This window comes from Panicum virgatum, chromosome 3K, assembly GCF_016808335.1.
Source record: "Panicum virgatum strain AP13 chromosome 3K, P.virgatum_v5, whole genome shotgun sequence".
Classification (NCBI taxonomy): Eukaryota; Viridiplantae; Streptophyta; class Magnoliopsida; order Poales; family Poaceae; genus Panicum; species Panicum virgatum.
This window is the reverse complement of record NC_053138.1, coordinates 56,993,236-57,004,469: the sequence shown is the minus strand read 5'-3', so window position 1 is coordinate 57,004,469 and position 11,234 is coordinate 56,993,236. Positions and strand designations below refer to the sequence as shown.

Below are 11,234 nucleotides of genomic sequence, written 5' to 3'. Positions count from 1 at the left end.
GGATAGTATGAATTTGAGCATGTAAGATTCAATTTTTGCCTTACACATTTGTGAACCTGCAGCAGTTCATATGGAGGGGAAGTTCGCAATGATGCAGGAGCTGCAGGCCATGCTTATTATGGTACGGATGGGTGATGAAGATGGATGTGCCTCTCCGTCGCTTATTTATGTTTGGAATTGGGCATATATTGCAGAATGTACGAGCTGTTGCTAATTTGGTATTTCGCGGACCTTCGTTTGGATCTAGGATTTGATGATGCTAAAAGATTATCTGGAACTGCTGACTGTTCACTCATTTTGGTGCAAATTTTGCATCCTAAGTAGGCGCCAAAATTTGAATTGTACAAAAGGCTGAAGCTCCGCAATATACTGCAACATGTAAGGACTTCAGGACCTTTAGTAATTTGCAGTCTGTCATCTATTGGTAAGATTGAAATGAACTTAAACTATGTGTTGTAATGGTTGTATGTATTCTAGATTTGAGGCTACTGAGCACCTCAATTGGTGCCAAAATTTGAATTCAAATTGGACACGGCTGCAACCAGCAGCCGGCTGCTGCACAGCTGCTTCTGACTGAAAAAGGCTTCAGCCGATTGCAGCCGCAAGTGTAGCATCCGCACAGCGTGAAATTTGAGAACAAAAGGATAGAAGTATAGGTTTTATAGGTCGTATTTCGTGTAGGATTGTAGTTGATACCGGCTTTACTTTTGTATTCAAAATTTTTGACGTAAGGATGTTTTGGTGTTTGAGTCGTAGGTAGAGTGGATCCTACGCAAAAATTACTTGAGCAAGTTCCACTAAAACAAAAAACAAAAACTAAACTTTTTGCGCAGGATGTAGGCATCAATATAATATTACTGTAAAAATTTCACTTCATGAATCTCAGTATAACACCTAGAATAAATATATTTATTTAAACATGGTATAGAACAAGATCTAATAAAATCTATAGCTAAAGATTTCCTTTGGTCCTGAAAGTTTTTCGTAGAGTAAAACTCCTAGAATCTAAACCACAATTCAAAAATCACTACTAGTGCATGCCCGGAACTTGAGATACAATTAAGTGCTAAACTTATCTTTTATTCTAGAGCTAAAAATATGCAGAAAGTGAAAATGGTCATGTAATAAAAGTTATAGATCTAGTTGCAAGGAACCCAAAACATTTTAATGAAAAGTTATGAAACTTTGTAGTTGACAACTTTTTAATTTGAATTCATTTAGGGAATAGGGACTCAAACAAGCAATTTACACTCAGTTTAGTATGATATGTGGGAAAACAAAACAGAGCATAGACACTTTTGTATAGTATTCTTCATCAAATTTTGAAAGCTTCTCGACCGCACCTAAAATCATCAGTAGGTCAAAACCTCGCCCCAGGTTTTCTAATGAGCACAACTTTCCGGTGCCATGCCTGTCTAGATTGAAAAATATTTGAGTCAATATCTGGTATTGGCACGATGTAGCTAGCATCCAAATCACTTCCAACAAATTTTAGCAAATTTTGGTATATTTTAATGGTGTGAGCGTGGACTTTAAGTTTAAGGCCCAACTTTTGACATAGGGCTATATAAGCAGCTTCATGTCACGTTGAATACTATCTAGCAAGTTTTGGCCAAAATTTACCTAAAATTTTACCGTGTGAACATGAGCTTTTTTTTAGCTCTAGAGCATCTTCAAAAGACTCTGTAAAACATGTTGACTAGCTAAAATTAGCAAAACTGGGATAAGAATTGAATCCACCCGTCTCTCCAAAATCCTCCTCTCGCTATCTCGATCGGCATCCAGTGCCTCCAGCAAGAACAAGCAGCCGATCAACAGTTCACTTATACTGAGAAGAATGCTTCAGCACAAATTTCTTCGGCTTAATGAACTTCGGGACTCCGCTGATCCCCGAAGCACTCTGCCCCTTGGCAGAGCCACTCCCGCCTGACTCAGCCGGCGTAGAGGGAGTCGTGACGACAGGGCTCACCACAGAGCTCACAGCCTGCCTCTTGGAAGGAGGAGGCCTAAGAAGAAGAAAAGACATAAAAAAACAAACACAAAACTTCAGAAAAGTACCAGTTTGTACTCACCTGTCACTGCTCCCAGCGGAAGCGGCCCTCCGCTTCCGAGTCCTTGTAGACTCGATGGCCGGCTCTCCGCCGTCCTGTCCTGAACATCCGACGCCGTCCGACTAGCCGATGGGCCTGTGCACCAAAATCAACCATCATCAGTTAAAAATTCAACAGCCCAATCAAGCAAGAGAAGAAAACAAAGGCAGTCAAAGATTCACACTTGAGTCAGTATGCGCCAGAGGCACATCTTCAGGCAGCATTGACCTACTCTGATAGTTTTCGGGATTAATCTGCACGAAAGACACCAGATCAACTCGATTACTCGACAAAAAGTACTCGACCCAAACTACAGTCTACTACTCGATCATCCAAATCAACCTCCGAGATCTTCTCCCGAGTATATCGATTGGGATCCTCCTCACCCGTATACTCAAAGGCAAGATGAACTCGCCGTTGCAGAGGCTGAACCCTCCGAACGGTCCAATGCGCCACCATGGAAGCACCAGTAATCTGGTGATCCGCCTTCAACGCCTCAATCTCCCCAAGGAGAAAGTTGACCTGGTCCGCCCTGCCTCCCCTAGAATTCCAACTCGGTCTCTTCACAGGGGGACCAGGAGTACGAAGGGGAAGGGAAGAGGAAAGATTCCTAACATAAAACCGCGTCCCCTTCCAGTCGATGACTTTGTCGCTCAACTCATAGGGGATGTACCTGGTCTTCTTCCCCTGGCGAAATTGCAACTCGGCTCCCCAGACTACATCTACCTTAGATTCATTGGGATGAGGCTTCAGGTGGAAGAAGTATTGGAAAAGATCAAAGTGGGGTTCAATCCCCAAGAAAGCTTCACACAGATGAGCAAAGATCGAGATGTGAAGAATAGAATTAGGGGTCAAGTGATGCACTTGGACCCCCAGTGGTGAAGAAGGCCTCGGAAGAAATCAGAAACTGGAAATCCGAGGTCCCGAAGAACATGAGGAAGAAAAATAACAGATTCGTTTCCTTCCTCATGGGGAAAAGATTCCCCATCCGAACGCCTCCAATGGATAACGTTCCGAGGCTGAAGAAGACGACTCTCTATCAGATTTAACAGATGGGAGTCGGTACACTTACTCAACTTCCACCCTTGGATCTTAGACTCGCCGCCGGTAGCGTCACTCCCCTTCCCCTTCGAAGCAGATTTCTTCGGCGCCATGGGAACAGGGAAACATGAATTCTCTCTCGCTTCACGCTCGGGGGCTAGCGGTGGCTAGTTTCTCGTAGCACTCGGAGGCGAAAGCAGATGAGTTTTGCGGCGGCGGAGTAGACGAAGAAAGCGTACTAAACCTAAATTCACTCGAACAGTTAAATAAACAGAGCCAGTGGCAGTACGGTAAATAACTAGAAGTTCAAAGGTCACGAACCAAGTTCTCAGAGTTATTTCAGCCAACAATCTCGGGATTCGCTACAAATAAACCAGAATCAACAGAGAGAAGGAAATTTGACTCCAAGGATTACATTCCAATAGAAGAAAATACACAGATCTGAACAGTTTCACCACCCGAAACCACTCGATCTCAACTACAAAGAGAACAGCCCAAGGGCTGATACAGAGATACAAATCTTGTTACTCCCAACGAGGAGTAATCCAGATATATTCAGGGAGGAAAAGGCTTGTTGGAAGAAGATATGCATGATCAGGAACATCGCAAATCCTCTTCTTGCACCTGCTCTTCTCCTTGATATGTTTTGTAACAAAAATAATGCTATCTCTCCAGAAGTCATCGAGGGGGAAACCATAAAAATTTCCATCTAGAGAATTACTCCAACAGACCACAAAAGCTTCTGATACGGCTTCCACTATCAGCCCGCTAGGTACAAGACGGCCAGAATGGATAAGCCTAGAGAACCAAGGAGGGCGGCCATGGAGATAACAAGTGTTTGTGCTGCTCACAAACACTCTTCTAGCACCTACATGGATGAATCGAGTACTCTCATCAGGAGGTCGAGTACTCTCCAGCGAGGAATCCACTTGGAACCCATGGCTACAACTGCAAGATTGAAGATCCAAGTGCCATAGATCATGCTTAAATAGAAGAAGCTGCGGAGCCTCGCTACCCCTCGTGGCACCAAAGGACAGGATGGCTCACGGGCGAAATAGAAAAGATTCTATAGCAGTACTTGCCACGTGAACCCACGGGCAAACAGTACACAACCCTGCCAACTTTTCAGAAGATTCGCCGCAGCACTGATGATATCAGAAAGATTGCAGAGAACATGATACAATTTTCTGGACCCTTAACCCCAAATCACGGATTTGAATTCAAGGCTCGGGGGCTGCGGAACATGTATCATAAAAAGTCAACTTTTTCAAAAATGTTGCAAAGCACCTGAAGAATCCAGAAGACTGAGTCAACCCTCAGCCCGACTTGATAAATCGGACTAAGGCTCGGGGGCTATTCCATATGGAGCGCGAGTTCATCGCGCACCACATACCAAGACAAATTCGGGGCTTGTGCACCTCACAGCCTCGACGCAGCCAAAAAGATATACTCGGAAGACTACTCGAAGCACTCGATGGACTCCAGAAACGGTCAACCTGCTCCTAAAGTATCCAAAACACTCGTTGCCCGGACCAAAGTCCAGAAGCTCTCGAAACACCCGACGAACGTCTTCAGAAGCACTCGACGCCTGCAGGACTCGACTACGAAGAGCTCGGGGGCTTGTCGGACCCAGGGCAGCAGGACTGCTCACGGGCATGAAATATTCTTGAGTAGGGAGTAGTTCATGGGTACGCCCTACCTCTTTTGTATCTACCCGAATAGGAGTAGAACTAGTCGATGTACTCAGGATCTAGTCGAACTTCTTAGACTAGGATCCTAACAGAACTCGACTAGGACTTCTCATGTAACCCTGTTCCCCCGGATTATATAAAGGCGAACAGGGACCCTCCAAAAGATCGAACAACACCTAAAGGAATACAAACCATCACACATGACGTAGCGTATGACGCTCTGGCGGCCTGAATCTGTCTAAATCCTTGTGTTCCTTGCACCATCGCATTCTGATCTCGGCGAATCCCTACTCATAACCACTCTCCTCGGGATACCCCTCGGAGAACCCGACGGTAAAACACCAACAATCACCGTCATCATTTTCCTGCTCTACTTGGGCCCCAACTGCATTACCCTCCGGTTCTTCTTCCCCGATCTCTTCATCATCATCACTACTATAATATTCATTATCCTCCGAACCTAAAAAAAATATCATCATCATCTCCACCATCCTCCTCCTCAAAGATACTGTCCTCAAAGATACAAGCACCACCAGAAGTGAGATTCAGTACATCTTGGGAAACAGTAGACCCTTGAGTCAGACTATCAACATTGACTGGAATTTCTTCTAATCTCTCCACTGGGTCATGTGATCTAGTTCTACGGGTTATTTCGACAACCACCTCCTAAAAAACTACATTTGCACAATCTACTATATCCTTATATTGCCTCCAATGTGTCTCTGATTCTAGTTTCATCAAAACATAGGCCCTGTTTGGATACCAGGGTTAGAGTTAGAGTTGGCTTTTTGGAGCTCATCTAACCCAAAAGTATTCAAACAGGGTGGGTTAGAATGGGTTAAATGCATCTAACTCACCCAGAAAAACTATCCCCCTCGAGGGGTGCCTATTGGGGTTATATTGACCACTTTTTTTCCTCCCTCGGATCTGTTTGTGGCCAACCGCATCCCCCTCCGCACCCCATCCACCGATCCGCGAGCAGGGTCGCGCCGCCAGCCCTCCCGCTGCGCGCCTCCCCGCGCCGCGCCCTCGCCAGACCTCCGAGCCTCGCCGTCCTCGCCGCCCCTCGGGGGCTCGCCGAGCAGCTTCTGCGATTCCCCACGGCAGCGCGCATGGCCGGTGATGAGGAACGCACACGCGAAGCCCGCCCTCCCTCCGCCCCTTGCCGGGGCCACTCCCGGGTATGGCGACCGGCGCTTCTCGTCCGTGCCCGGTTGCGCCTTCGTGGCGGCGTGGATCACCATCAGCACCGTGGTGGTGGCGCTCTTCTTCCTATACGCAGCAACAACCGCGTCGGCGCCGCGGAGTTCGTGCTGTGCAAGCTCAAGGAGTTGGGCAACATCAGCTAGGAAGAGATCACCGAGTTCCTAGAGGACCTTGAGCTTGCAGCGCTCGACGTTGTGCTCGAGGTGCGCGATTTGGGCGACGACCGCATCCTCCGCCATGGCCTCCTCGTCAGGCAGGATGAGAATGGGAAGGGATAAGGATGCAGGGCCCACGAGGCCACGAATGTGGATGGGAAGGAAAGGAGGAGCTAGACCAGAGGCCAGCCATTCCGGAGAACAAGATTACAACTGGCCTTAATAGAGTTATTACTATTTTTAATTTATTTTTACTATTTTTCTTATTTCTCATATGCAGGAAAGAGATTATTTGTTTGTGACATTTGTAAGCGGCAGGAGATCAAATAAGAGATGGCCACACTAGATCCAGCTAAAAGAGTATTTAAAGAAGCCAATGATTGGAAAAATGCATTTAATCTAACTCTAACCTTTGCATCCAAACACCACTTTAGTTAGAGTTAGCTCAGGATTAGTTCTGAGTTAGAAACTAACTCTAACTTCTAACTCGGTTAGAGTATCCAAATAGGGCCATAATGTGGCCTAACTTTCCCACAGTGAAATCTGCCCCTCAAACAAATTTCACCAAACCCACAACAATGCTTTGAAAGCACACGCTCTATCAAATCTTTGAACGATGGAGGACTATCAAAGAGTTTGACATCCTCCATCATATTCTCAAATTCTCCATTTTCCTTAACAATACCACCATGAAACAATCGAACTAATCGGTCCATCTACAAAACAAAAACAATGCCTCATAACATGTTTCAGTTTTACAACTAAATGAACTACACAAAAAAAAACCACAGGGCCTACTAAGCATGTATCGAACCCACACTATCATTTCCACTACTAGGATCTGAAATTTCTAGTAATAGAGACATGCAACTACTTCCTCATGTATAAATCGAGAGCAGAGTACCATCTGCGTAGCATTAAATTCTAATCATGAGTACACTACTAACTACAACACCTTTCCTTAATGTAAAATCCTAACCCTAATCACCCCAAACCCCTAATATCCAACAATGTAGCCAATAAAACAAAGGGAAAATGGGAGAAGGGGTCCGGCGCGGGCCTAGGTCACCACGTCAGTGCCCTCATGGCGCTCCGCTGGCTCGGTCGACCAGCGTGGAGCTGCTGTCGCGCCATCGCATGTGGCGCGACAAAGGCTTTCTATCGCGTCAAGTCCAATGGCACGACTAAATGGGCTATGCCGTGAAAATAAAAACCATACCATGTTAAATTTAAAATATTCTTTAAAAAATTAAAAATAAAAAAATCGCCGCTCTTCCGAGTATGCTTGCACCTTGTTAGTCCTACGTATAGTATTGGGTCCGGTCCATTACGAACAGTTTTCTTTTTCTTTCCATTTTCCTTTCCAAACATCCGTAGGAAACCAAACATCAATGGGGAAATTCATTAGGCACTTTGCATATTCAAAAAAGAAAATCTGTAAGCATATTAAGCAAGAACCATATTTTCTTTTGCGAACTTACCATATGCTGTGTCTCCTGGCTGAGATGAAATAGCTTTGTACCATATTTGGTTTAACTCTGGAACCATATCAGGGTTCTCCTGTGATTACAGCAATACTTCAGTACAAAGACCAGGCAAGAGGTAGGAACATCATCATAACAGAAAACTGATTCATACATTTAAAGGCACATTTGTGCCAGCTTTAGAAAATAGATCTCATACCTATGCCGATGCTTCCCATCAACATATTTGACATTGCCATACCTAAAAAGGTGATAAATCTACAGAATAAGATCGATAGAGAAAACTAAGAGAAGGTTTGATACATACCTCCAATTGAAGGCTACAGCCCTAAATCAGAAGATGATAGGCCCAATCGTTGCCATCCCATAGAGGTTGTACTTGAAATGGAGAAACGAATTGAAAAATTGTTGTGTCCGCCAGCAAAGTCCCAGACAAAATTAGATAGATACCTTGAAATCGAGATGGTAGATCTCCATAGAGTAAAATGCACTGTGGGTCCTTAAACTAGTTGAACCGTTCTGTTCAGGTCCATGAACTTCAAAAATGCATTTTTAGGTCCATGATCTATTTAAGTGAGTCACTTGAGGTCCAAAACGCCTCCGACAGCCTCTGACCGTCTACGTGGACGGCCAACTCGGATCCAAGATGGACTCACATCCAACGTGGACCGCCTCTCTCTCTCTTCCTCCCCATCCCCTCCTCCGGCGTCGTTCCCGTGCCACCGCACCTCCTCTGCTCCCTCCCTCCTCCTCCCTCCTCTGCCCCGCGTCGGCCTCCGTGCCCCCCGCCCATGCTCGGCTCGCTCGCCGCGCTCCGCCACCGCCCCGCCACGCTCCGCCGCCACAGGTGAGGAGAAGCAGGGGAGGGAAGCACGTCCACCGCGGCCGCTCTGCCTTGCCTCGCCACGGCCGCCCAGCCTCGCCAGCGGGGGATGCAGGGGACAGGGCGACGCAGCTCGGCGATGGAGGGAGCAGGGGAAGCTAGCGGTGAGAAGGCAGCGGGCGGCGGCGACCTCCAGGGGCGCTCGCGAGGAGGAGGAGGGCCGCGCTGCCGCGCGCAGGCAGGGGAGGGCCGGGTGCCCCTCTGCCCGGCCGGAGCTCTTCGGCCGCCCACTGCGAAGGTGGGGGAGAGGGAGAATGGCGAGCACAGAGCCTCGCCGGCGGTGGGGCAGTGAGCCGCTGCCCAGGAAGGAGGGGGGAGGACGAGGAGGCACCATGACACCGGGATCCGCCCAGCCGCGCGAGCGCACGCCGCCGCGGCCGCCCCGCCGCGCCACGCAGGCCCGACCGCGAGCGGAGAGCACCGCGCGAGGAGGCAGCAGACGGCGGGCTCGAGGGGTGGCGCTGGAGTGGCGGTCCGGCCCGCCGCCGCCGCCGCCGCCCTTGTCTGTGTCGCGAGGCCCGACGCTGGGGGAGCGTGCGGATCTGGCCGCCGCCGCACAGGGGAGAGCTGGGCAGGGGAGCAAGGGAGAGCTCGACCGTGCTGCCGTGTTGCGCGCGGGTCGCCGTGCCGCATGCCCGCCGGCGAGGGAGGGGGAGGGAGGGAGGGAGGTGCTGCCGGGTTGGGATGGAGGTGCTGCCGGGAGGGAGGTGGAGGTGCCGCCGCAATGCTGCAGGGGGCCGGCGGAGCTTGAGCGCGGCCTCGGGCTCGCCGGCCTCGAGCGCGGCGGCCTCGGGCTCGCCGGCCTCGAGCGCGGCGGCTCGGACGAGGTCCCTCCCGGCGGCGGACGAGCTTGACGGAGCGGCGACGGCGGGATCTCCGACGGCGGCGTCATCCGAGGCGAGGCGCGCGGCCATTGCTTCCGCACGAGGTGGGGCCACGTGGTCCACGTCAGAGCCAGTCTGGCGGTCCACGTAGACGTTCAGAGCAGGTCAAGGGCGTTTTGGACCTCAAATGGCTCACTTAAATAGATCCTGGACCTAGAAATGCATTTTCAAAGTTCATGGACCTAAACAGAACAGGAGAACTAGTTTAAGGACCCATAGTGCATTTTACTCATCTCCATATATCACAAGAGGACGCTCACCCTTTGGGAACTGGCAGCATTTTTTCCAAAATTGCATCTATTTTGAAGGTACATAAAAGAGGGCTAAAATCGTGAGGGCCAATGGGAGATATGAGTGTAAAACAAACCGCGGAAAGTAAACCGCGACCGACGCGGCGGGCCGCTGTCCTTGGGCGGCGGGCACCCGCCTTTCGCGCCGCCGTCCGCGGCCTCGCCTTCCGCCGCCGCAGGCGAGGCTTTCCTCCTCCTCGGCCTCCATGCTCCCCTCCTCGCCATGGCTCGCCTCTCGCCTCCCGCCTCCTCGCCAGGCTCGCCCTCGCCATCTCCTCCCTGCAGTTTGTTGTGGTGGATCGAGCGAATGGGGAGGGAGGCCGACGGGAGATGGGGAGAGCGAGGAGAGGCGGCGAGGCTACATCCGCGGCGCCTGCCGATCCGCCGGCGGCGTCGATGGGGAGGCGACGTCGTGGGGGTGGCGCTGCCGCGAGGGAGAGGCGGCGTCGGGGGGAGGCGAGTCGCGAGGCAGGAGGGGGCGTCGGGAGGACATCGCGTTTTGGAAGGCAGGCGGAGTAATTTACACAGCTGCCCAATAGCATTGCGGGTATGGAGGGGTGGGTAAAGAACGCCCGCGGTTAAAAAAACGCGAGGGGGGCAAGGGCGCCGATTGAACTAGCGGCGGCGACGAAATTCGTCTGGCATATTCCTTCGTCAAATTTTTGGGTTTACATGTGAGTCTTAAAAGAAGTGATTTGTGAGATAAATATAAGAGCTAAATTTGGTGAAGAATGTTTCAATTGTTTTCAATCTTACTTCTTTTCTTTGTAAGTTTCTATGGGGTTTTCTTCAATTCTTAATATATTTTTCTTATAATTTGCATTATATTTTGGATCGTGCTAATAGTGAAATCTTAGCAGCTGTTTGGAGGATCATCTCTGAAAATAACTTCACCAGTGAAACCAAAGTGATGAATTAATAAAAGAAAACTCCCTCTCGCAGATGTTCAATGCCCTCCTCCGGACCGAAATTGCCAAAGCTGTTGTGGCATCCATGTCGTTCTTGAAGTACTGCATCACCAGCCTTTACAACACCTACTCTGACATGATCGCCGACCCGGCGCTAGCCGGTAAGCACAAACATTTTCATTTTTGAACAAGTGATGTTAAAGTATTTAGTAGTTTTTAAAAAAAATGCGAATTAGGTTATCACATTTTAGCACAAAGAAAAACTTCTCTAAAAAATTAAAAAAATCTACAAAATCACATGCTGTGCTGCTAAAGGTTGGTTGGACCAGGGCTGAGTGAGGTGAAGAGAGGATGCTGCGGCCGCCGCGGAAAGTTCAATGGTGAGGTCGAGTGCACAATGGCCTCCAGCCTCTTTGGGAACCGCAACGAATACCTTTTCTAGGACATGGTGCACGGGACGCAGGAGGCTTACCGCTGAACTGTCCTCTCCTTCCACGGTTCGACGAGGGATGCCGAGTCCATCAACCTTGCGCAGCTGATGCAAGAACCCTTGTCCGTGGTGACAGCTCCCCACTCCTCCATCTAATGGTGTTACTTTTTTT

The 11,234-nt window shown here is 49.3% G+C and overlaps 1 protein-coding gene across 1 annotated transcript; it reads right to left on the bottom strand.

Annotated features, from left to right (window-relative positions):
• Positions 1–8,648: 8,648 nt before the first annotated feature.
• Positions 8,649–9,464, bottom strand: LOC120701090 (SH3 domain-binding protein 1-like). Its single transcript, XM_039985254.1, has one exon. It carries the CDS (start codon positions 9,462–9,464, stop codon positions 8,649–8,651), a length of 816 nt encoding a protein of 271 aa, XP_039841188.1.
• Between the last annotated feature and the right edge of the window lie 1,770 nt (positions 9,465–11,234).

Excerpts from the sequence above, each read along its gene's own strand:
- LOC120701090 (XM_039985254.1), bottom strand. The coding sequence starts at position 9,464 with ATGGCCGCGCGCCTCGCCTCGGATGACGCCGCCGTCGGAGATCCCGCC.